The 26,089-nt window shown below is 46.5% G+C and overlaps 1 protein-coding gene across 2 annotated transcripts; it reads left to right on the forward strand.

Annotated features, from left to right (window-relative positions):
• Nucleotides 1–410: 410 nt before the first annotated feature.
• Nucleotides 411–25,125, forward strand: SLC5A1 (solute carrier family 5 member 1). 2 transcript variants are annotated; one of them, XM_054392878.1, is made up of 15 exons: nucleotides 411–500; nucleotides 2,493–2,564; nucleotides 10,457–10,561; nucleotides 11,498–11,557; nucleotides 11,877–11,981; nucleotides 16,564–16,669; nucleotides 16,873–16,953; nucleotides 17,435–17,655; nucleotides 18,545–18,680; nucleotides 19,360–19,467; nucleotides 20,520–20,670; nucleotides 21,237–21,405; nucleotides 23,309–23,524; nucleotides 24,070–24,172; nucleotides 24,905–25,125. In XM_054392878.1, exons 1-15 carry the CDS (start codon nucleotides 414–416, stop codon nucleotides 25,123–25,125), a joined length of 1,941 nt encoding a protein of 646 aa, XP_054248853.1. In that variant the 5' UTR covers nucleotides 411–413. The 2 variants fall into 2 exon arrangements, with proteins under 2 accessions (XP_054248853.1, XP_054248852.1); XM_054392877.1 differs by lacking the exon at nucleotides 19,360–19,467 and having other exon boundaries at nucleotides 414–500.
• Nucleotides 25,126–26,089: the final 964 nt, after the last annotated feature.

The following is a 26,089-nucleotide window of genomic DNA, read 5'->3' on the forward strand; positions in this document are numbered from 1 at the left end:
TAAAAGAAGTACATCTTCCATGACTAGATAGACAGGTACAGCCACTTCAACACAAAAAAAAAAAAAAAAAGCATTCACCCAGAGCAGGTAAATATGCAGGTTTATTGCAGCCAAGCCACTCCTTTCCCTGCTCATTCCTTCTCAGACATCTGCCCGTGGATGTTAAAACCCTGAGCACCTTTGGCAGGGCAGCTGAACTCTGAGGTCTGCAGCACCTCTGACAGAGGAACAATACTGAAGAAGGAATTGCCTGAGGAAAGCAGTGGCTTCAACTTGTGTCCCATGGGAGACAAGTGAATCTGAAGTTATATATTATATAAGACACAGGGGGTGACAGCAGTTTATCATTAACCTGAACCCTGCAAGAAGCACATAAGGAGAGAAAGACAACAACGACCAGGGAAGCAGCCAGGATGGAATCCCACCTAAGAATCAACAATGCTGCAGACATCTCTGTTATTATCGCCTATTTTTTGATAGTCCTGTTGGTGGGACTATGGGTAGGTTGGGATTTGATTGATTTGATTTTTACTTATTGAGAAAATAATTTATAGGGGCTTGGGAAAGTGGCTCAGTAAATGGAAATGTAAAAATGTATAAAGGTTTTGGTGTTTAACTGAGATAGTTGATAAGTGCATGGTGGGGAAAATGTGGGCATTGACTGGGGAGTGGATGGTGACTGGGGAGGCAGCTTTTAGCTGGATGAATGGAACTAGTGAAGGTGTAGTGATGAGCTGTGTGTAGGGTAGGAGTGGAGAGACCTGATGAGGAAGGGTCAGGCCAGCTAGGGACCCTGACAGAAAGCAAGCTAGAGCTGAAGAGTTGCGGCTTAGCACCATGGAGCACAGGGGCTGGAGCGAGAGCTGGTGGTGTGACGTGATGTCAGAGGGACTAGTGAGAAGAGGGAGCTGCAGGGAGGACAGAGGTGAAGTCAGTGTGCAAGGAAGGCAGAATGGTGGTGAGGCAGTAAAACTCCAGCTGCGACTGTGTGACAGACTGGGGGCTGCAGATCCCTCAGCAAAAGAGTGGTGAGGTGGCTCAGGGCCATAAGTGCCTCCTGGAGAGCAGGGTACAGGGCAGCAGGGGCTGGCAGTGACTTTCTGCTGGTAATCTAAGCACGGCAGTGCCTCCTGTTCACCCTGGCAGTGCTGCTGTGTGAGGACTGAGAGGGAAAGCCCGGTGGTGAATCTGAAGGGGAAGCAGCACAGCTGGTGGGAAAGGGCAGAGCCTGTCCTGTGTGTCACCTGAGTGCTGAGGTATCTGAAGACAGCAGGCCAACACTGGGAGCTACAGAGCAGTAAATGGGGGAATGCCACAGGATTTCTGCTTCCTTGGGGCACCTGAATGCCTGACTATGAACAAGTGGAGAGGAGGCTTTGTCACTCAGTAATCCTCTGCCTGCAAGGGGCATCCCAGGGGACATTTCACGGTGCAGAGATGTCACCTGCCCAATAAGCCTCCCTTTCTAGCAGACTGGCACCAAAAATTTAGGGTGTAGGCCAAATGGACACAACATTTTCCTTACCTCTTTGTCATGGTAGTAGATGCCAAAAATGCAGCAAAAAATTGGGAGCCCCCAGTACAGCTGAGCACCTTGTCTGATAGGGAGGACCTCAGTCTTCTCCATGAAGTCTGGCTGCTCCATGAAGGTCTGGGACAAAGAAAGGCTGATCTGTGGCCTATCAAGCAATTGTGTGCTGAGCAGGTCAGGTAACACTTTCTTTTCAGCAACAATGTTCTCTTCACTTACTCAGTGCTGTGTGTAGTCAGGTGTAAAGGCATTGTACTTACTTCCCCTCTTCTGCTTCAGAAGAAAAGATCTGGCTTATTTTCCCAACTTGTCTTTCTTTATTTGCCTATTCAAAGTCCATCAGAGGAGACAATGGGAATCCAATAAGCGGATCAGGCTCATTAACAAAAATTGGCTGAAGCTTCCCTCTAAAGCCCATCCCTTGACAAATACAAAATGAGTGTGTGAAGAGGAAATTTTAAGTGGCTTCTTTTTTTTTTTTGAACTTCAGAGAAAATGGGCATATCACAATATGAAAATAGATTTTTGTAGCTATCTGCTGGGGCTAGGTAGTGTTGAGTAAAAAAGCCACGTAGTTTCTGTTCATAAACTTGCAGTTTACAGACCCTTTTGAAGCCTGAAATCAAAGGTATTGCATCCCTGATGAAGTGTTCAGGTGAGCTTTTATCTGAGTGAGCATTTTGTTGGTTAAATTTAATTTTATTTCAGTGTTTTGCACTGTAATGAAAGCTGAAGCAATGAAGCTGGGATGGTTAATACAGACCCAGACACCAGTTGTATTATTTTCTTCCTGATAAGCTTGTTCTTTTCAGCCCCTTTTCTTTGGCAGAGGGCACTCATTCTTTTCCTTGTACTTTCTCTGTAGATCGTATCCCCTCATTCTAGCAGTTTGTTCTCACTCTGTGTGCAGCTTGCCTATTACACTGCAATACAATTCACCCTTTCTGTCTTTTCTCCCCAGGCTATGTACTCGACCAACCGAGGGACAGTGGGAGGCTTCTTCCTGGCTGGCCGAAGCATGGTTTGGTGGCCGGTGAGTGCTCTGTGTCCTGTGTGTCAGACGTCTCATACAATGGCTTGGCTTGGAAGGAACCTTAAAGATCACCCAGTTCCAACCCCCTGCCATGGGCAGGGACACCTTCCACTAAACCAGGTTGCTCAAGGCTGCATCCAGCCTGGCCTTGAACACCCTCCAGGGTTGGAGCCCCCACAACTTCTCTGGGCAGTATGCCTGTGTCTAGGCATTCACTTCCGGATGGCTGTGTCTAGTATCTCACCACAGCCGTCACAGTCTCAGCAGTGGTGTGGTGTAGACACCTCAACCTCTTTCTCTAGCCATGCTGACACAGGACAAACTGCACAACAAAAGCCACCTGATAGGCAGGGAGATGGGCTGGGGAAGTTGTGCATGTTGAGCTCCAAGCTGTCTCCATTGTCTGTGTAGGCAAATGCAGTGCCTTGCCTTTCAGCATACCCTAAAACCTCTTCACATTTTCAATTTATTACCTTCACTGTACCCAAAGAAGCTGGCCCCTTTTGAGGTTATCGCAGAGAATAACAAACTTACTGAAATGTTTCTTCTTTTTGCTTTGCTCTTTCCTCTTTTGGTAATAAGTTCTGATCTGTACGAGGAGAAAATCCTGGAGATACAATAAGAAGTTATTGGCAAAATATAGTTAAGATTATTTGTGACTCACATCATTTGTTTTCTCTGCATTTGTATTTTCCAAGGTGGAGAAAAGGAGTCACAGGCAAAAAATATGTCCATAGCCATCCAGCAGGCCTGTGGCAGAAATTATCTTAGAAACAATGATCTGTTTCTTCTGGACCATACAGTCTGCTTAGTGTGACCTCTTGAAAAGCAGAGAACGTATATGCACCTGCATTTTTGTCTCTTCCCTGTGTTGTCCCTGCTTCCAGGTACTTGAATGTAAATCCTCAACATTCCTATCTTGCATTGTCTGCAAAGACGTTTTTGTACTCCATTAAGGCTTTTGATTCATGCCCATGGATGCAGTTACAGGGTCTAAGAGAGAGAGTTGACAATGTCTAAACTGTAGGAATTTTCTGAAAGCACATTGCAGAAATCTTCACAGCTTTAGGGGGTTGCTGCCTGCCTTTAGATGGGCTTGGGACTGCAAAAAGATCTAAGGCTAATGACAGTAAGAGCTTTCCTCCTTTGGGATAGGAGATCTAAGAAAATTCCAGGCTCCACTGGAAGGCTGAGGGAAGACAAAATTTCCAAGTTATTTTAAGATAAATCTCTTTCTTGTAGGCAGAGAGAAGAATCCCAGAGAGATTCCTCTGCTTAACTGTCACATTAATCAGTGGGCTGGCTTTAACCTTGTGCAATTCCCTGTGCCTGTCAAGGGTGAATGTGAATGCCCTTTTGTGCTGATGTAAATAAAGGTGGAAGAAGCAAGAGAGGAAAGACTCACCATAAAAAGCTGGTGTCTTGCTGCAGTGGCACTGAGCACTCCTGAAGATTCACTTAAGAGACAGGGCAGGTTTTCTCACCCTGAGATCTCTGCCAGTACAAACGCAGCAGATTCAGCAAGCTCTCTGCCTCCAGTGGCAAAACAAAGGGGATGACTCCACAGTGCAGTGGTTGCTGCTCTAGGATCTCTCCTTCCCAAGCTGTGAAGTGCTAGTCAGTGGAGTCCTAGAGCATCCCTTCACTTCTTCCCTTTGGAATGCTGGGGGTGTCTTTCTACACCATAAAAATGCACCCTTCCTGCTGTTCTTACTGGTATCACTCAAAACAAACAAACAAGGAGCACTCAAACCACAAATTAAATACTCTGTCAGCAGCACCACCTTGAAAAGTTTGCCTTGGATCAAAAGAGATTCCAAAACACCTATTCCCACAGTTCAGCACGCAGATAGGATGTCCACCACCCAGTGCAAACTGGGCTGGAATGGTAGGAACACAATGACAATATGGAAAGTTCAGTCAGAGAGGTGATCTCAGCTCTGCAGCAGCTGATGATGGGCATCTTTTTTTCCTGCTTCTGTGCTTTGACTTTTCTTTTGTACCACAGCAGGTTAATCCTCATGGCTCAGGAAAGCAATAGAGTGAAGATGAGGGGCAGGATGGGGGATGTTGTTTTGTAAGTGGACTCCTCTTTCTCAGCTTTCTTCCCTGCAGTTTCAGCATAGTGAGCCTTGCCATGGACCTGCTTTCTGGAGCAGAGAGAAATGAAAGATAGATAAATGAAAGCTTCCCACAAACTTGTTCTAAACTTAATTCCCTCAAACTAATGGCATTTTTCAGTGGATGTGCTGTGTTCTGTGCTCTACAGGGCAGCCATAAGTGGCTTTTCTTGGCCCCATAAGGACAGAGGCTCATTAGCAGTGTGTTAGGATCTCTTACTGACAGGCCTAGGAGGAGGATTCCTTTCAGTGAAACAGTGCAGTTATGTCACAGCTGGGGCTCAGTAGACCAGAGGATGCCCTGGCAGTCAGGGCTGGAGCTTAGTTGTGCTTTTGATGTGGATTTTGCATATTGAGCAGTCACTTTGTTTGACTGTCATTCAATTTCTCAGTGTATAGAGCAGGAGAAAAGCAGTTGTCCTGGGCCACATCTGTCCAGCTGTGACCCTGATTGTTGGCTCCAACAGAATCCATGAAGGTTGCTCAGCCTTTTGGAGATCTGAGCCCACAGTGTTAGTCTTTTCTGGCTGTTTTGCTTGGGCAATAGGTCACTTCTATGCTGGTTCACTGAAATCACTGCCCTTGTGCAGTGGATGAGCCAGCTCAGTGGTTAATTAGGGATCAGGGTATATCATTGCATTCTCATTGATTGCCAGAAACCCAGATTCATTGTTAGGTAATCACAAAGCTATGAAATCCTCTGCTCTTTCCACAGTCTTCATACAGAAACTGAGAGAAGAAGCTTCAAGAAACTGCTTTTGGTCTCTTGGGCTTTGAGGAACTGTCTTCAGGCCCTTTAAAGACTCATAACCAGATCTCTTTTCCCAGAAAGACACAGAGAAGCCTGGGGGCAGTGCTAGCTCTGTAGGGATGGGCCTTGCAACCCAAGCTTTCACTTCTTTGGTTAGCTGAAGGAGTTAGGCTCAGCCAAGCCCTTACTGCCACTGTAGGAAACCAAGCGTCTGTGCCCAGGCAGCAGCCAGCTTTGGCAGCAGCCACTCTCACAGCACAGTTCAAGAAAGACCCAGCTTCAGTCTGGGAGCTTTCCTGCCTTTGGATTTCGTTCCTGAGGTTCTGTGGCTTTGCAGACAGAGCTGTCTGCACAAATTATGGGTTGCCTCATACACCTCATGCCCTGAGGCATGAATGCCAACAGGACAAAGAGTATCTGCTGGGCTATCTGCTGGGCATCTGAAGTCCAGCTATGGTTAGCATTCAGAATCAAGGGCACGCTCCAGTCAGAAATGTAGCTCAGCTCAGTTGTTGTCTCTCAAGTGCTGGTCTTTGTGATTCAGGTATGAATTTGAGGAAAAACCCCACAGGTTTTAGTTCAGTTCTGCATGGCTTGTTCTTGTGGCCATCAGATCTCTTTGTCTCTGCATCCAGCTGAGTTTTACATATTCTCAGAATTCTGATGCTACTGTGAAGAGCCAGCAAAGGCATATTCTGGTATCCATAAAATTTGTACTTCTTCTTCTCAGTTAAAGTGGAATAAGCAAGTTTTGATAGTTTTCACAGTAAAAATAATAACAATCAAAGCAAGGCTGTGATAGAAAAGTTGAGTGAAACAGGTTTCTACAGAATCCATCAGAATTTTCCAGCCAGGCAGGAGGTCTTTCTGGCTCAGAGGACAGAGGTGCTTGGCCTCTGCTGTTCCAGCAGCCATGGGGCTCATGGGAAGACAGAGACACATTGTCTGCTGTGCACTGTGCTCATCTCTCCCACTTGGTGAACTGCAGGGTGTATAAAGGTGGCTCAATCTGGCAACAGTGCAATACACAGGATTTGCAGAGTAATTGGGAAAGCAGAAGAAAACCTTCTACATGTGCTGCTTCGGGTCTCAGCCTTAGAAGGGTAGCAGTAGCAGTCCATGTAAGCAGTGCACTGATTTTTCTTTGATGCCAAGAAGTCCAGGTAGGAAAAGTGATACTCTTCCACAAGGGTAGGGTCACGTGTTGCAGGAGAGAGGTGTGAGTTAAAGAAAAGCATGGGCTGCGTGAAGGGGTTGTTCTCAAACAAGAGAGTGAGAAACTTGGTCAGAAAACAGCAGTCTGGGAAGCAGCTTCTGCAGGTGACACATGGGAGAGGCAATACCTGAGGGCAAGGCTCGAGACCTCATGCTGACATGAGGAAGCTTCTGCTGTTCTGTGTAAAGGGGCTAAAGGCCACAGGCAAGGTGTGCTTGGAATCAGGGAAAAGAGTTTGGTACCAAGTGACAGTTTGAAAGAGCAGCGTGGACAGCAGGGACAGCAGTGCCTGGGAGTGGTAGCAGCTATCACCTCTAAGCCCCACATGCTGCTCCTGCTGCGGTCTCTGGTTTGCAAAGGACACTGCTTGGGATCTGGCAAGGCAAGGGCCAGGACAGCAGTGCATCCTCAAGTTAAGGAGAAGAGCAAGGTGAAGCTGTTAATGAGTAACGTGGAAAAAGCAAAGTGATCATCATCTCTCTGAGTGTGGTGGGACACTTCCTGAACAGAGCACTCCTGTTAAAACCTGACCTCTCCCAAGGGTTTAAAAGAGTTAATGTTCCACCTTTGCCTCAGGTTAGGTTAGCTTTGTGTCCTCTCTTTCCCTCTTGGCAGCTTTCAGTCCTTTCAGGGAACTTTCTTCTTTACTTTTCCTCCTAGATGCATTTTTTAAATCAATTCACTGACACACTCACTGAGAACAGTTCACACCTAGAGAAAATGGTTTCTCTCTGTCACCCCCCACTTTCAGCCCAGTGTTCCTTAGGCTGTGCAGAGCTGTACTGCAGCATCTACCCATGGCAATTCCAGAAATGAGCCTTTTCACTACAAGCTACTGCAGCAGTGAGTTCTTCAGCAAGGCACTGGGGGTGTTCAGCCTGGAGAAGAGGAGGGTCCAGGGAGACCTGAAGGGGACCTACAGGACGGATGGAAAGAGTCTGTTTACAAAGACCTGCAGTGACAGGACAAGAGGCAATGGCTTTAAGGTGGAGAAGAGCAGATTTAGATTGGATGTTAGGAACAAGTTCTTTACCATGAGGGTGGTGGAACACTGGAACAGACTGCCTAAGGAAGTGGTTGAGGCCCTTTCCCTGAAGATATTCAAGGTGAGGCTGGACAGGGATCTGGACAACCTGATCTAGTGGAGGATGTTCCTGCTGACTGTGGGGAGGTCAGACTGGATGACCTCTGGAGGTCCCTTCTGGGGTGGACCATTCTATGGTTCTAAGACAGCCTGCACCCAGAGCCCATCTGCCTCCCTCCCTAATCCTTAAAAGTCCTGCCCTGGAAGACTGGACATTTCTGGTTCTGCTGTGGCATCAGCAGCTCCCAGAGTGCAACCAGGCTTGGCAAAGGCTTGCTTCACAGGCTGCAGTGCTGAGGGCAGCCTGCATTTGCCCAGCTGTGAAGCCATGCTCTGCATAACAGCAACAAACAATATCCATCAGTAGTATGTGTGAATCTTACAGGGCTGCTGCACTGGGGCTTCCTCAGTTCAGAGATGAAAGTTTAGGAGGTGAGGGTGGTGTCGCTTTGTCCTTGTGCTAGCCCTCAACATGTTGGCAACTGCATTGCTTTGGGTTGGGTTGGCGTTTGACTTTCAGTGCAGGTTTCCTTCGGGTAAGGGTGAGGACACAGCATTGTTGTGAAATGCTGCAGCATTCCCTGGGCTTCAGCAGTAAGCCCAAGCTTACTATGCCTGTCAGCTCCTAATGTTCTTCCTTAGCTGCTTTGGTTGCTTGGGTCTTCTTGAAGTACATTTTAAGCTTTTGAAACAGGAGAGGGAACACATTAAATAAAATCAGAGATTAATGTGGTTAATCTTTTCTGGTGATTGCATTTCTAGTAACCTAGATTTGAGTTTAATTATTCATCTGCAGGGAAAACGCTGGCCAGCAATGCTAATGCCTGCTACCCATAGTGTTTGTTTCCTCACCATCATTGCTGGGAAAACACTGCTGCTGTCACAAAAGGCTTAGAAGAGGAATTTCTAATGCTTATTGCAACATTTGGCCTTCCTGTAGAAATATCTGTCATGTGACAAACTGGGCACATTTCTGCAGCACACAGCTGACTTCCAGAAATGTGTAAAAATAAAAAATCCAGAACTGAGAGACTTTCCCATCACAGCAAGAGAACAGTTTGACTGAAAAAAGACCAGAAGAAATCAGAGGATCAAACTGAGCAAAGAAGAAAAAAGCAACCTTGGAAAAGAAAGAGTGGAATCCTCTGATGAATTTATTTGTACACTCCATGTGAAAAATGGGGGAGGAAAGCCTATTGTGTGATTAGAGATCAGGAATGTGAGTCGAAGAGCATGCCTGTTATCGCTGGCTAGGGCAGAGCTCTGCAGCATACATCTCCTCTTTGCTCTCCTGAATCTCAGGCAATCATCCCTTTGCTCTCAGAAAGACTGACTTCAGTTTTGCTGCTTCTCAAAGATCCTACTGCAGTGCCTGCAGGCCTGGAAATGTGTAACTATTCCTCTAGGTACATTTCAGGTCTCTGAAAGTATCCCAGGGAGTTGCAGACAAGGAACACTCTTCCCCTTTGTGAGGTGCCTCTGAAGGCATTCCAATCACCTGTGCTTGGGAACTCCATCAGGAGGATATGCTGGGTGCAGGTCTTGTGTTCCTGTAAAATGTGAGACATCTGCCCCAAATGAAAGCATTCAAAGCTGGTCAGCCGAGTTTCTTCTGCCTCAATTCTATTTTTCTTTTTAATCCTTTTTCCCTCCTATCTTTGTAGCTTTCAGAGGACATAAAATAAAAATAGAAGAGAACAAAAAAGATGTTCACTCTCCTCTCCTCATCCTGGAGCCACTCCAGCTCTTGAGCTCCTGCAGCTCCTGCACCTTCTGCACCTCCTGCCTGCAATACCCAACCCAACCCAACCTCTTCTTCATGCTTGAGTTCTCATCCTACATCCTTCAATGTCTGACCTGGTAAATGATCATCAGGCATTTCTGCTGCTTTTAAAGGCTTCGTTCTGAGGGATGAAGCTCCTACCTTGTCTCTTAATCTTTTTCTGTTATCTGAGCTACCTGATAAAGAATTGGATCTTTTGGCACAGTCTGAGTGGCTCCTGCCTGCCTGTAATCCAACATTAACCTTGCCTTTTTTAATCCCTCCCTGTTCAGCAGCTCCTGTGTTCTCCCCTCTGCTCTGTTTGATCAGTGCAATATTTAGGGGTCTTAGAGGTCCAGTACTTGTTAGATATAACTCCTTGATTGCTCTTGTTTGCATCCTCCAGAAGCATTTTCTCAGCAGCTCTTTCTGCCATGCAGCTTTCAGAATTGAATGCAGTAATTGCCATCTTTTGACTAAAAGTGAAGCAAGTCCAAAGTCTGTACAGCTCTAGTGGATGATACAGTTAGTACCACAGACTGGAGCATGAGACAGGGAATGGGTATGCACTGGGTAAGCACCAGTTTGATGAGTGGCTATGCGCTTACCCTTTCCTCCTTAAGCAATGCAGATTGCAGTCTTCCCTAATGTTTTTGGTATTACCCAAATGCAAATCAGTCACTCTACAAAGGTTTTAAGATGGTATGGTGTCATAAACTGCCTCAAGTGGAAGAAGATTTTCTGGGTATCTTCCTATTCATTCTCATTGTTGTCCACATAATGGCTGGAGTCTCGGATTTGGGGGTGAACAATAAGAGACAGTCTAGAAAGTTGTCAGGGAAGCAGGTTGCCAATCCATCTGCTGCTGCATGGGCTGAGTTCACATGCCAAAGGGACAGGACTTTTTCAAGTTACCATGAAGAGCACATGAAAGCCAAGCGTTGTTCTTTCTGTTCCAGATTGGTGCTTCTCTGTTTGCCAGTAACATTGGCAGTGGGCACTTTGTGGGCATAGCAGGAACAGCAGCGGCTGGAGGAATCGCCATTGGAGGGTTCGAATGGAACGTAAGTGGCATGCACTGCAATGAGCAGCTGGGTGGCAGCAGCTGGGTGACAGCAGTCTGCTCTGCAGATGTCAAACAAAACGACTCAAAGGTGGCCAAGTCTGTGCTTGGCAATGCTTGATTTCTGGACAGACCAGGAAGTGCCTTTGGGCCTTTCTGTTGAATGAGGCTTCTTAGCCAGCCCTCAAACCAAAGCAAGTGGTGGATTCCCTTCTCTTTGCACAGATTTTGATTACTTTGGAAGTATTTATGAAGAGCACTTTCAGACTGCAGGGTGTTGGGAAGAATTTATCACTTTTGTAAAACTTTTTTGCAGCCTTTTCCTGTATAGGAACTGTTGAAGGAGCTTTGATTTTTTCACAGGCTATAAGAAATTTTGGGCATGTTTCAGAACCACCTGCATTTGAAAAATCTTTTCCTCTTCACTTTCTCCTTCCCCTGATGATGTGTGTGTTTTTCTTATGATTGTAGCATAGGGTAGAAATATCCAAATTGCCTTTGAATTAACTGCTTGGTGTACCAGGAGTAGTACTAACTGCAGCAGCACAGAGATTCACATGAACTGACTCAGTCCATTTCCTTGTACTCCCAGACTCTGTGGGTATGGATAATAATGGCCTTGTTTTGCTTAATTCACCTTCGTGGAAGGGGTTACACCGTGGCACAGAGGACTTCATGAGTGTACACAGGTCAATATTTCCCTTGCATTTATTTGTGTGCAGTGAAGGACTCAAACCACCCTGAGGAAGGTGGCTTTTTCCTTTAGCAAGTAGATAGCTGCTGTAAATGGTTGTGTACTCCTGATAGAAATATTTAAGGAGAAGGATGAAGGCTGCAGTGAACTCTGGGATGGGTCTGTAGCTGCTGTTCGGTCTGATAAATGCTCTTTGGGCATGCTCTCTAGAGGCTAATCCAGCTGCTCTTGTCTTGGCTGCAGGCTCTGATATTCGTGGCTGTCTTGGGCTGGGTGTTTGTACCCATCTATATCAAAGCTGGGGTAAGTCCACACAGTATTTTATGCTTTTCTTTGCTGCTCATTTTGTGAATCAGGTTTTGAGTGCTGCAAAGCCCAAGTGAATGGCAGGAGATCCAGGTGTGCTAGAACTGTACCATACCTTGTCCTTACGCCTGAGCTGAGAAGAAATTGCTACTCTCCCTTTGTCCTTTGATTCCTCTAGCTGCTTTTCCTTGCCAGCTGCATTTGTAGCTCTCCTCCCTTTGTGCTCCACTCTTACAGTATCTGAGTAGCAAAAATCTTCCTCTGATTTGCTTCACGTCTGTCCCTTGTGATCTGAAACCTTATCTCGCCCCTGCAGGTGGTGACAATGCCAGAGTATCTGAGGAAGCGTTTTGGTGGGAAGAGGATTCAGGTCTACCTGTCAGTCCTGTCTATTTTGCTGTACATTTTCACAAAGATCTCAGTAAGTGAAACTTTCACAGCAGTTCTCGCATCTTACACTGCCCTAAAGTAAAGCAACTCTCATTGACAGTGCTGCTCACACCTATCAGCTGGTTTGGATTTGGAGCCCCTGGTTGGATTAAGGGCTGTAAAACTATGGTTTCGTGTTTTCTGTCTAGTGAGGCTGTGTATCCAGATCTGTTCTGCAGCCCAAGTGTTTACCTTCCTGGCTGTGTCTCTTGATGCATGTTGTGCTTTTTCTTTCTTTTTTAGTTTATAAGGCTTACTTCTCCTTAAGCTCTCCTCTGGAGCAAGCCAGAGTGGAGGAAGACTTATATTGCAGTACAGACTATTATCCTAGGGATCCATGAAACACATGGCAGAATTTTTGTCCCTAGACTTGGTATTTTTCTATTTTAGCATCCTCTGGTCAACATGTCATCAGTGATACATCTGGGGGAAAAGAGCCAGAGGGCCATGGAGAAAAAGAGGATAATAGGGATTAGAAAATAAGGGAGTGGGGAAATGCAAAGGAGGGAAATTGTAACAGCTAAGGCGAAAGGAAGGAAAAGGAGAGATTCCTTTAGTGGGCAAGTTATAAAGCTGAAGGTGCCATGAAGTTAATGAATCATAGAGCTGTAGAATACTAGTTTGGAAGGGACCTCAAGGATCATATGGTCCAAACTTTCTTGGGAAACCCATGGTCTATATAAGAAAAATGTTTATGAAGTCAGTGGCTGTGTGGCTGTGAAGTATTGAATGGGCTTGGTATTTTCCATCAGGCCTCTGAAGAAGTCCACAGTTCAGGCATATCTCAATCTGTTGTTTTGCAGAAGTTGCCATGGCAGATTACTCTTTGCCCTCTGAATGGGAGCTGAGTGATAATAGTGCAATTTAAGCTAAAAGACTGGCCTTTTGCACTCATTCTCACATCTTCGTGATAACTGATCCTTGAAAGGTTATAAATTAAACAGGTTGGTACTATGGAGCTGGCCTCAGCAGTGGATTTCCATCTATTTCAAAAGGATTAGTTAATTTGCTGCTGTTGTGCTTTACTGTAATCAGAAATCCAGGTGTGACACAGAGTTCTGGCAGCTCGTGCAGCTGACAAACTCCTCCAGTCAGATGACTCAGTCCTGTTCTGCGACACGTCTGTAATGAGCCCATCAAGGTGTTACATAGGTTCTGAATTTACTATCTATATTCCAGCCTCTGTGATGGATCTGGGCATGGGATTCCATCCTGTCTCAGCTGGAGCGTCTTGCTTCCAGGCAAGAGAATTTCTCCTCTTGCTCTTGTGGTGCTGTCTGATTAGAGAGTGAAGCAATAGCCAAGAGATCCATGAAGCAGCAGATTACCTGCGCCTCACTCCAGCAGCAGCCCAGCCTCGCTTCCCATTAGCCACCTATTCCATAGGCAATGGGGAGTTGCCATGGAGCTGGGTCTCTGTGGCATGCAGGGGAAGAATCTGGTGCCCAGGTTTCTCTGACTATTTCTGGTTTTCCTCTCTGCCCAGCACACTTCTGGTGGTGGCTGTGCCCCACATGCAGGCGTGGCTCAGCCTGCTGCCACGCACAGAGCAGGTTCCTGCCTTGCTCTCCTGTCCCTGCCCAGCCCTGCTCTCTTGCCCTCTCTTATTCAGAACAGGCAGAACAGTCAAAGTCCTTGCAGGTTTCAGGTACTGTCAGAAGAGGTTTTTCTGCACCATGCCCAAATAGCCTCCAGATGAACCAGGTCCAGAAGCAGAAGGGGAGGCACTGGCCTGACCTGGCCCATGGCTAGCTTCTCCACAGAGATACATATGCTGTGTGAAGCCAGCACAGGTCTCTCTTCCCAGAGGCATGTTGTACACCTGGACAGTCCCCTGTGTTGACGTTCCAGGCCTGAGCTGGCTTGGAGAGTTGCATTTTATTTCCTTGTCTGCTGGCTTTGCAAACACACCTTTGAGATCCTCAGGGCTTATTGAGGTTTGATAGAGAAGGATGGGTTCCTGCCCTGCCCTTACCAGCCAGTCACACCTAGCAGTCTGACTGGCACTGACACTGCCACTTACCCTGGGAGAAGAATGGCTTCATGTTTCTGGGGTATTTACTCCATGTGCTGATTCCTTGATGTATTAAAATGTTATTTAATGTTCTTAATAAGATAATTATTGTGGTGCTCTCCAGCATGGAATACATCAGCTACTGTAACTGCTGGCATGTTCCTCTTGGCAAAGGCAATGATCAGGTTCCCTTTGCACACCTCTGTACAAGGTCATTGCTATTTCTCTCACTGCTATTGCTCTTCTCCTGCACATTTTCTGTGCATTTCCTGTTGAGTTCTTACCTTGTTTTGTGGCTAATCAGCCACTTGCCAGACAAGGCCATGCTGAGGTGTTGATCTCTGGCAACAGAACATGGGTTTCTGTTGCACAGGTGCCTCATGTGCTTCCTAAGCATGCAGTGCTTTGTAAGCAATGCCCACAGCACCACTGGCCAAAGAAAAATGGCCTAGAAAAATGAAATCTGGGTGGAGGGTATCTGGCTAAATTATGACAAAAGGTAACAAAGACCTGAATGCATTTGAAGAAATCAGAAACTCTGAAGTGTGATTTCTACATGTGACAGCATTTCCTTCATGCTCAGCGTGCAGAGCTGCAGTAGTAATGTCTGGGCATAGACTTAGCCAGGGGAGAAACAGGGAGCAAGGTAACCCATGGTGTCAAGGGCAAAGGCCCATGCCACTGCCCTGACCCCAGCCTTGCCACTGCAGCTGGGTTCACTCAGTTGCTGTGTGCTCTGCCAGTCATTCCCACATGGTCTGTGTGTGGACTGGGAGACACAGCTTGGAATGTAATGAGAAGATTAATCTGTTCAGAGTTATGATAAAGATTAAACAGTGTCCATAAAAGAATATAAATGAAGAAACAAGGAAATACTGGAACGCAATAATCTAATTAGGAGGGAGGAGCAGTGAAGTTGGAAGGCAACTAGGCAATCTGAAGGAGCTGTTGTGTTACTCTGGATGGCAAATAATTAAGTATACATTTCTTTCTGGGGGGTCATATTTAATGATGTGTAGGGTAAATGGAAGCCAAGAACAATGGAAGATCTGGGAAGTAAGCTGATCAGTCGTGTGAAAAGGTAGTAAAAAAAGTGCTACCCTAGAGAGAGGACACAAAAGGATATGGGCTAACAGCTCCTGGGAGAAAGAGCTAAAATTCCTGGTTTCCAGTTCCAGACTAAAGCCTACAAGAAATCAAATCATCCCAAGCTGCTCCAGAGGCAAAACTTCCTGGTTCTCAGTTTCGGACTAAAGCCTAAAAGAAATCAAATCCTCCCAGGCTGCTCTGGAGGCAGAGTTTCAGGAGTGGGATGTCTGTTGTGATTCTCACTCTGCTTCACAGCTGTCTTCTGTGTGTGAGGGCACTAGGGTTGGAAGAGCTCTTGCTGCAGAAGTCCATATTTGTGCTCACACCGACACAATATTCTTCCTCATTCTCCAGAGTGAACTAAGTGTGAGATCAGACCTGGCAGTCTTGGTTTCAGTGTCTCTGGAATGAAGAGGGTTTCTTCATCCAGCATCTCTCAGCCAGCCAGGCTGCATAGAAACTTGTTAGTGTGGCTGCCTTGCCTCACCTCGGCCTCGCTGGGGCCGAGTGCCAGTGCCTGGTCTGTGGTCACAGGCTCTGTCTGTCCTGCAGCTGCCCAGCAGTAGTGGTGTGTCCAGGCTTTACCCCAAGGCACATGTCAGGTTCTCTTTGTTTCTCAGACCCTGCATATTGGGCAGTTCCTGCAGCATTTTGCAGCTCCTGAGCTTGCTGAATGCCACTAGGACTTGTGCTGTCCACTGAGGACTCCCTGTTGTGGTGGTGGGGGATCCATAAAGGAGGCATGCAGGTGGGATGACCCCATGGACTGCATGGTCAGGAGCAAGGGCAGGTAGAGATGCAAACCTCCAATGAAAGCGGAATTTACAGTGACACTTTACAAATGCACTGGGGTGGATTGTTCTGGTTACCTGGATAAACAGTATCGATGGAGAGGATTCCAACTCAAGAACTGACTGACTGAGACTAAACCTGGGGTGCTGCTGTGAAACCTGAGTGCTGCCCTTCTTACACAAGAGCTGGAGGTCTCTTCTGTTAGCCAGCTGGTGGGAGTTTTTCTGACAGGAACTTAGAACTGGAGATAACAGGAGACGTGTGCCTTCAGTCACTTCTTGTTCCAAACCAGCAGGACTGGCTATGCAACACGTGTGCAATCTGCAAGGAAAAAGGAAGAGATTTGTATAGCCCTGAACCCTGCTGTGTCTTGGAGGTGTCACAGAGTCCATCTCCACACAGAGCTGTCTCTCAGTCTGTAAACAGATAGTAGTGAGGTGATCCTTTGGAAAAATCCTGGACACTCCAACTCCAGTGCTGAAAGTAGCATGACACTGAGGGGCCTGGCAGCTTGTACTAAAATGTCCTCTGTTTTCTTTTCTATTTCTTTTTTTTTTTTTTTTGGGTGTGTGCAGTAGTGTATGGAGGAGTTGTGTGTGCAGTACCCTCACCATTACTTGCAATGTGCCATCATCATGCATTATAAACACTGCTTAATCTGTCATTTTTTCTTTTCTAGGCAGACATCTTCTCTGGGGCTGTATTTATACAGCTGGCCATAGGGCTGAATCTTTATGTGGCCATAATTATCCTGCTTGCTATTACTGCTCTTTACACTGTCACAGGTGAGCTTGCAGAGAAATCTGATACATCAAACAAAAGTCAGGGGAGACAGAAAAAAAAGGGGACATGGACAAGAGGAGAGAAATGAAAACCTGAACAGAGTTTGTGTGAAAGAGGGAGGTGGTGAAGAAAGTAAAAGAGCAGGGTCTCCTCTGAGGTACTGCACAAGAGGTAACCTGTTTGTCTTGACTTTCTTTGCCATTAGGTGGCCTTGCAGCTGTGATTTACACAGACACCTTGCAAACATTCATCATGATAGTAGGATCCTTTATTCTCATGGGATTTGGTAAGTAAATCAGATTAATTAACCTGGAATGTTCAACCACAAATCCCAGGGTGGCTATAGAAACAGACTCTGCAGTGTGGAACCCTGTTATCTGGAGTGGCAGATTTTGGCTCATTTACCTATGCTTCAGGGAAGATAATAGGAGTATGGCCAAGCCCTTTAGTCACTGAGAGCATTGCATTCTCTTGAGGTCCCTTCCAACCTCTAATATACTGTGATACTGTGATCTCCAAAGCATAGGTGAATGTGTGAGGTAATACCGCAGAGCAGGGCTTATGATGGCTAGTGAGGTGAAAGCAGAGCTGTTTGCAGGTGGTGATGATCCTCCAGAGCTGTTCTGAGAGTGCCTTGTTTTAAGATGATTCATTTCAGAGCTATTCAGATGCTAAGGTGTAAACATTGCTGCTTCAAGGTGCAGAGCTGTTCATCACATTGAATGTTTTTACTCTGTCTCTAGCTGCTTTTACTTTCTGTTTTCCAGCCTTTGCTGAAGTAGGAGGGTATGAAGCTTTCATGCAGAAGTACATGGAGGCAATTCCATCCAACATCTCCTATGGGAACACCACAATCAGCTCGGAGTGCTACACCCCTCGGGAGGATGCCTTCCACATGTTCCGGGACCCCATCAATGGGGATCTGCCATGGCCAGGGCTCATCTTTGGTATGAGCATCCTTGCTGTGTGGTACTGGTGCACAGACCAGGTAATGTAGAAGCCACATGCCTTGGAAATGCCAAACACAAACCTCTGCAGCCTGGTGTGATCCAGGGGTGCTGTTCCTGTGCTGCAGTTCAAAGCTGGCTCACAGAAATGGCAGCTTTAGGAAGGGGAGTGACTTTTCAGCTTCTGGCTGCTAAACCCCTCCCATGTGACGCAATGGCAGGCATGTTCTTCAGTTCTCTTTAGAGGCTGTGCCCAGCAGACACTGGATAATTGCTCTCTCATTAATTTGTGACCATGTCTAAACCACAGAGAGACTGTAGTGTGGACATCAGGAAACTGTGCATCAAACGAGCCTTGTTAGACTGGGTCTAGACATCATTCCCCACTCAGTAATCTGAGTTTGTTTCCTCTTTGTGTGCCTTTCATCACTCATGCACAATTTTGGGTGGATGTTTTTTATATGTCTGGAGACTCTTGCCTAGTCCTCCTCCCTTCTTCCTAAAATGTCCCCTTCAGTTTCCCCAGGAGGTCACAGTGACATGAGTAGAGAAAAGTGTGCTCCTGGAACAAGAGAATGTGACCATCTATATTCCGAACTATGAGATAATCTTCACAGCTTGTAAACAATGAACACCCCCCCCCCCAGTGTCCCTGTAGTTATTGCTCATGTCAATATTTAATTCCTTTTGGGCTTTTCAGTCTTATGACAAAGTGTCCTAGCTCTTAAACGTATATTGGCTAAAGGATGTTTTCCTTTCCTTGGTTCAAAGGTAGCCTTTGATTTCTGTGTAGTTTTCATTCATGTTAGTGTCAGAAGTGGTGAAAAGGCTCTTTCACTAGCACAGAGGTTATGGGATACCCTGTGTCTGGTGTTCATGGCAATGCTGTTCTCAGTTGAGTTACACCTGCTTGCCACATCTCATTGACAGGTTATTGTCCAGAGATGTCTGTCTGGCAAGAACATGTCCCATGTGAAGGCTGGTTGTATCCTGTGTGGATACCTGAAACTCCTGCCCATGTTTATTATAGTGATGCCTGGAATGATCAGCAGGATTCTGTACACAGGTATGCACATGCATGCAGAACTGCAAATGTCTTCCTGAACTGCCAGTCTCCCTCCATTTCCTGTTCTCTGTGGCTTCCTCTTTTCCTGGATCCTAGGTTTCTGCTAATGCTCCTGCTATTCATTTTAGGGGAAAGAAATTCCAGTGTTCCTCCTCAGCTGTCTGTTTTTCCAGCCTCACTCTGGCTGAATGAGTGGAAAATGCTGCCTGGGGCTGGTACTGTGCTGGAAGGGAGGCAGAGGGTCCCCAGCCACAGGCAGCAGTATTTTGGGTCATGGATGGTCCTGAGTGCAGTGCAGGGGCAATGCCCATCTCCCTCCTCTCTGCCCATCACTGTCTCTAACAGCAGGCAGAGGAGAGGTGTGCAGGTTGGAGGGAGGGATTTTTGTGTTCCTCTGCTTGTTCTCCTACTTGCTCTCCTTGTGCTGCTCAGTCCTGGTCTGACAAATTAGTGCTGTTCATTTTTTAATCTTCTTTGGACCTGCAGCACTTTTCAGCATTCTTTTAGAGGGGAAAGGAAGGGTAGAGGCTTAGAGTCACCTTCCTGCCTGCCAGCAGACCAAGGATGATAGCAAGCATGTCAGTCCAGTGGTGGATAAAGTTTAGAAGCTCTACTAATTTGGGAGCAATCTGTTGTTCGTCTAACTTTGTCTAACTCTGTCTCATTATCCTTTCCTCAGATGTGGTGGCTTGTGCTGTGCCTGAAGTCTGCCAGGAGCAGTGTGGCACTGCAGTTGGCTGTACAAATATTGCTTACCCAAAAATGGTAGTGGAGCTTATGCCAAATGGTAAGACCCTGTCTCTGTGTGTTTGATCATTTGGTTGTTTGTTTTAAGAAAGGTGAGGCTGCCAGACTGCAAAAACAGGTGATAAAAGAGCCCAAGCCCCAGAGTGGGTTCAAACATTCTTGCTAGAGCTATGTACTGTTAGTCAGAGGGGTGCTCTGTGCTTAGGTGTACCTGTAGGTGCAGTACCTGTAAGTGCAGAATAGCTACACGCTGACAATGCTGGCTCTCAGCTGGTGCATACTGGGGTGAAATGGTGACTGAGCTGCCCTTCTGTGAAGGTGAAAAGAATCCACTTTGCCAGGGATTTACAAAAGGCTGTGTGCCAGGATTTCTGAGGAGGGGCACACACCTGAGTCCTTCTGCTAAACAACTGAGGTGGGAGGGGAGGAGATCTATACACATACCTGTTCCATGAGAGAATGAGGCACTGCCCTGGGGATGATGACATGTGCCAGAGCACATCATCTGCTGCAGGAAACCACAGAGCTGGTTCCAAAGACAGATTATAACACAGGCTGTGCTACTTCCCTGATACCTGTAGTACTTGCCCATTGTATTCTAACTGTTGTACACAGTATCAGTAAAATGCTACAGCACTGCCCCATGCTGCATTGGCCAGATCTTGTCTGCAAAAGAGGCTCACTGATTTTCAAGCAGTAAAAGAAACGTCTTTTGCTAAACAGCTGGTTTACAAATATACCACAAGCAGTAAGCGCTCACCTGCAAGCAAGAGTGAGCCTTTTTATGGCTGTTGGGGAAAGTCTGCTCAATATTTGTGACCTTGATTGCAGCATTTAGTCAGACAGCACTCGCAAAAGAAGCGCTGCTGTTCTGAACACTCAGGAGTTGCCCCATCACTGCTGCAAGCAGCTTTTCCAAAGCTCAGCAGGTATCACTGCTTGCTTGGCAGGAGAAGGGCAGGCAGGCAGCAGCACATCAATGTGCCAGTCACACCCAGGGTTGGCTGACTGGGCAGGGTCAGACACGGGATGTGCCACATCCTGAGGCTTTTGCTGGAGGCTGGTCCCAGCTCACCTGTCTCTGTGTTTCAGGTCTGCGGGGTCTGATGCTGTCAGTCATGCTGGCTTCCCTCATGAGCTCCCTGACCTCCGTTTTTAACAGTGCCAGCACTTTGTTTGCTATGGACATCTACACCAAGATTCGATCACGACCGTCTGAGAAAGAGCTGATGTTGGTTGGCAGGTGAGTGCTGCCATGGAGCAGCTCCACAGACTGCCCCAAGGGCCCGGGTGAAAGCTGCATCTGCAGTGCACAGGCAGTGTAGCAGTAGCCTCCTGTGGCCAGCCAGGCTGCCCCAGGGCTTACTTGCCTGTGGGAAAACCAGACAGCCTGGCTTCCAGCTTGATGGACAGGGCTGCATGAAGCAGCTGAGCTAATTCTCAGCACTTCCCACTGCTATTGAAAGAGAGCTGTTGTCAAATATCTTCATAGGCTGTAGGGCAGCCTACAGCACCAGTGGGCTGGTTCCCTGCTCAATTGGCAGTTGGTGTGTCTGTAGACATACAAAGGGAAAAAGTGATTTTCTATGTCTTGATTGCATGTTTAGCTGTATGCTGACCAATACTGGACAGACACCATATCCAACCTGGACTTCTTTTGTTTATTCAGTGGTAATTGGCCATTATCACTGATTCTGCTGGTTGAAATACAAAATGGACATTTAAATTATTGGTTCATTGCCTTTTTTTTTCCTTAGTGATTGATGGCTCTAAGCAGGTGACTAATTGAATATCTGGCTATGTTTACAGGGCATTTATGGTACTTTTAATTGGCATCAGCATTGCCTGGGTTCCTGTGGTGCAGTCAGCTCAAAGCGGGCAGCTCTTCGATTACATCCAGTCAGTTTCAAGCTACCTGGGACCTCCCATTGCTGCTGTCTTCCTGCTTGGTATCTTCTGTAAGAGGGTCAATGAGCAGGTGGGTACAGGCTGGGCAGCAGGGGTCCTTCAGACACGGGGACAGCTGCTTTTTGTCCTGGAGTCTTTCCTTAGCAACTTCTCCGAGTTTAATTCTGCTACGGCCCAGGGATTCTGTGTTCCCATGCCCCAGGGCCTGAGGTTTCAAAGATGAGTTTGAAAAAGTTCTTTGCTAGTCTGATGCATAACCAATCACCTAAGAATTCCTAGGTAGCTCTGGAACTTGGCATTTCTATCACTGTGCCACCATGTGTGACAAATTGACAATTTGTGGAGGCATGTTTGAGAGTAATCTTCTAGGATATTGGTCACCAAACTGCTTTAACAAATGTTCACCTTCCTCTTGGCTACTACAGATCTTGTCCAAGTCTTTGAAGCACACATGTTGCTGTTTCACACACTGCTCCCCACAGCTTTTAGAACACAGTCTAGGAATCACTGATGTTGAGAACTGAAAGCCTTTGTCAGTGACATGAGGTCTGCCACATGCTGTGATGAGGCCATAGACCAGTCATGGTAACTGGGGGCTCAGGCCTTCTGAAGACTCAATCCTCAGGAATTCAGTTTCTATAATAGCAGGAATAAATAATATTAGCCTATTGCTTGGCTTCAAGAAGGAGTTCAGTGAGAAGGCCCAGAGAGACAAGGGCTTTGAATAGGGCTCAAACTGTTTTCTTACTGCTTTCTCTCAAGACCAGTCCAGTGGTTATTTGTTTGCATATCCAAGGGAAGCCTGTTTAATACACAAGGGGGGCTCCAAATCCTATCTTAACATGGCTAAACCTCACCCACCAATGGATTAAATCTCTGTGCCCTTTGTGGAAATCTGTCATTGCCTTCAGCTGGAATTTTACTTGAGTAAGAATTCAGTCTGATTCTTGGGTTTGTGCACAGTGCACACCCCTGGATAAACATCAGGTACTGCCATCAAAGCTGCTGAGAACTGGAGCCTTGCATATCCTCCAATATGGTAATGACTTGGTAAGATCAATCAACATCTCTTGCTCAGAATTATTCTTCTTTCTGCCAGAAATTGAATTAATTATCTTGTCCTACTCAAAAACATTTTGTAACTTTAACTGCTGAATAATTAAAACTGTTTTGTACTTAAACCCAGCATTAAACCCAGAATATTTTAAAATCAGGATTTATAGATTTCTGCTACCATCATCAGTTTTTTGACTTCACAGAGTCAGAGAATGGTTGAGACTGGGAGGCACCCCTGGACTAGTCCAAGCCCTGCTACATATAAGCAGTGCTAACAACAGCAGGTCCTGTCCAGCTGGGTTTTGAGTATCTCCAGACATGGAGACTACACAAGGGCTGCAGGGCCTGTTCCAATGTTCCATTACCCTTAAAGTAAACTAAACAAAGAGACACAAATTTGCTATATTTCAGTTCGCACCCAGAGACACCTGTGTATCTTTTATACTTTGGGCAGGAGCAGCAGCCGAACACCCACCAGAGGCATGGAGAATTAACTTGGAACTAATTGTAACAAGGTCATTAGAAGCCAGAGGTGTTTCAGGAGGAATTGCAGACACCTACTAGGTGCTACCATCATGCTAGAAGCATCAGGGAGTTAGCTCGCAAAAGTAAAAAGATGTGGAGACAACTCCTGGGGCACATAGGCTGTGGCCAGAGCCTGTCCTGTGTCAGGAGACCATTGTGTGGAGAAAGATGGACTCTCAGAAATGAGCTGGTTAAGGTGTTCTCCATATTCTGTCTCTGAGCCACTGATCATTGCCAGTTTCAGTCACTGAAAGTATCTGGGCTAAAACCCATGTGACAAAGCAACATAACGCAGAACTGCTCCATGTTTCCTCCAGCAGCTATTCAGAGCTTAGAACTTATTTCCACAACTGAGGTCACTCATTTGGATAACTTCTGTCCTTTGCCTGCAGGGTGCCTTCTGGGGCCTGATAGTTGGGCTGCTGTGTGGACTCAGTAGAATGATTGCAGAGTTTGCCTATGGGACTGGCAGTTGTGTGACCCCTTCTGAGTGCCCCTTTGTCATCTGTGGGATTCACTACCTTTACTTTGCACTGATTCTTTTTTGGGTCTCTGCCATCGTCATCCTGGCAGTCTCTTTCATGACTAAGCCCATTCCTGATGTACATGTGAGTATTATTGCAGCCTCATCCTCAAGAAAGGGAACTCAAAGAAACTACTGCTTTTAAACACTGGTCCTTGGTATGCTGCTCCCTGATATTTCACCTACCCACATAGTCCTTGTAAGGAAGTCCTTGTAAGGAAGCAGGAGAAATAGTCTTCTCCTATTTACCCACAGCCTTCAGTGACTCTTCCTAACTGTACCCACTGAGCAGAGGGGTCTGTCCGGGAGCAGGGAGCAGAGGGGTCTGTCCGGGAGCAGAGGGATCTGTACGGGAGCAGGGAGCAGAGGGCTCTGTCCGGGAGCAGGGAGCAGAGGGGTCTGTCCGGGAGCAGAGGGCTTTGTACGGGAGCAGGGACCAGAGGGGTCTGTACGGGACTAGAGGGGTCTGTCCGGGAGCAGAGGGCTCTGTACGGGAGCAGAGGACTTTGTATGGTAGCAGGGAGCAGAGGGCTCTGTCCGGGAGCAGGGAGCCGAGGGGTCTGCCCGGGAACCGAGGGGTCTGCCCGGGAGCCGAGCTGTACAGTTACAACTCCTTTTTTTTCCCGGCAGCTCTATCGCCTGTGCTGGTCTCTGCGGAACAGCCAGGAGGAACGCATTGACCTCGACAAAGAGGAGGAGCCAGAGCCAGCTGATGAGAAGGATGAGGAATCAGGTAACTGCTGACCATCTCGTGTTGTACTATCTGTAGATGCTATCAGCATATTTGAACAACCCTATTTCATTCCATCAAGCTCGGTGTAAATCAGAAGGGAAGTGGATTTGAAGGGAGAAAATCTTATTCTCTAGGTAGCTAGTGTTAGTTCCAGGACTGAGCCAACAGGGGTGCTTTGGGTTGTGCGTGTGGTGTGCATTGGCAGACCTGCACAGGACTCTAGTGCTTGGAACCAGAGTGAGGGTTCCCTTGGAAATAGTGGGCCATAGCCAGGATTGGGGAGCAAGGCACCGTGACACTGAATTGCCAGACATCCACTGGGCAAAGCCACCTGCTCTCTTTGCTGGGCTTCTAGTTCTGCTGTCAAGTTTCTTTCTGTAAGTATCCTCAGATTCATTTGTTTGTCTTCTAAGTAAAAATGTAGAAAGTGTTGAAAAAGTGGGGTTTCAGCCTTGAAGCATGGTTTGCTGCTGCAGTACCACACCAAGTCTCTAGGCCACAAAAGGCACTGAGTATCTTCTGCAATGTGTAGAAAATCACTTTCTTTCCAGGTGAGCTGTGCAAGCACAATGTTACCTTGGGTTTTGTGCTGCCTTGTACTAAAACCTTTCCTTGTAGCACATCTATCAGGGATGCTGTATGAAACACAGGAATGCCCTCAGTCACAAAGACCTCCTGGTGCACGTGCAGCTCCCTGCTTACCCTCCATGACCAGTCTGTTATTCCTTCCAGTTAACAAGGAAAGTGAGGAGAAAGCAGGCTGCTGTAGGAGAGCCTACAACTGGTTCTGTGGCTTGGAGCAGAAAGGACCCAAACTGAGCAAGGAGGAAGAGGAAGCACTGAAGAAGAAACTGACTGACACAAGCGAAGCGCCACTTTGGAGGAATGTGGTGAACATCAATGGCATCATCCTGCTGACCGTGGCTGTGTTCTGCCATGCTTACTTTGCATAACCCCCTGCCTGCAGCTCTGAAATTGTGCTGCTCTGTCAAGCAAAGACAATGTCTGGTAGACTTACAGAGTTAGGGACATCTGGTGTTTCCATTGCTACCTTTGTTAAAAATCAGGATGGTTCACTTGGGGACTTTGTGATCATGCTTTCAACAACCTAAAGATGCAGGCCACTGGGATTTCAAGAGAGAGAATTGCTGTTTAGACTTTGAGTCAGCTGAGGGCCGGCAGAGGTTCAGAATCTCCACCCAGCATTCTCTCTCCTCATGATACATTTTGTATTCTCGGTGCAGAAGGAGGCTGAACGAGCCACATTTCGTATCAGAGTGTGAACTACCTTATAGGGTTGATTTTCAGCCCTTCTTCTTCTGATCATTCAAATAGCTTTTTCCACTGGCTAGGATAATTTGATTACCAAAAAGACACCACAACTGAGGGATCATAGTATGAATTCAAATGTAAAAAATCAGGTTTGCTTCCTGCAAGTTTCTTAAGGAAAGAATTTTTGTATATAGAGATTTATTTGACAGTACATCTGGCTTTCCATTCTGCCTTTTTTTCTCCTTTTCCTCACTTTTCTTTGTGCTCTGTTTGCCAGTAATCATGGAACATCAACTGTCTGAACTACTCACAGCTTGAAATTAGGAAAAACATATCTCAGTCATCTTGATAAAAACTCTTACAACTGATCCTCTGTTTAAGGTGAACTTCAGCAGGTCCCCCTCTTCATGTTTGAATGTGTATCTATACTTGAATGTGAAGCTTTTTTATACAAGCCACCTCTATTATATATACACATGGCATACCTTCTATATATGCACTGGATATATATGGATTTAAAATATATCTTTATGTGCATGTATATATATTTATTTCTTACTGATCAAGTCCCATCTTGGTAGGACAGAACTAATCTCTGCCCACAGTTACTAGGAGCTCTTTGCTGTGGGGCTGGTGTTAATGTGT

The sequence above is a fragment of the Indicator indicator genome, chromosome 26 (assembly GCF_027791375.1).
Source record: "Indicator indicator isolate 239-I01 chromosome 26, UM_Iind_1.1, whole genome shotgun sequence".
In the NCBI taxonomy this organism is placed as follows: Eukaryota; Metazoa; Chordata; class Aves; order Piciformes; family Indicatoridae; genus Indicator; species Indicator indicator.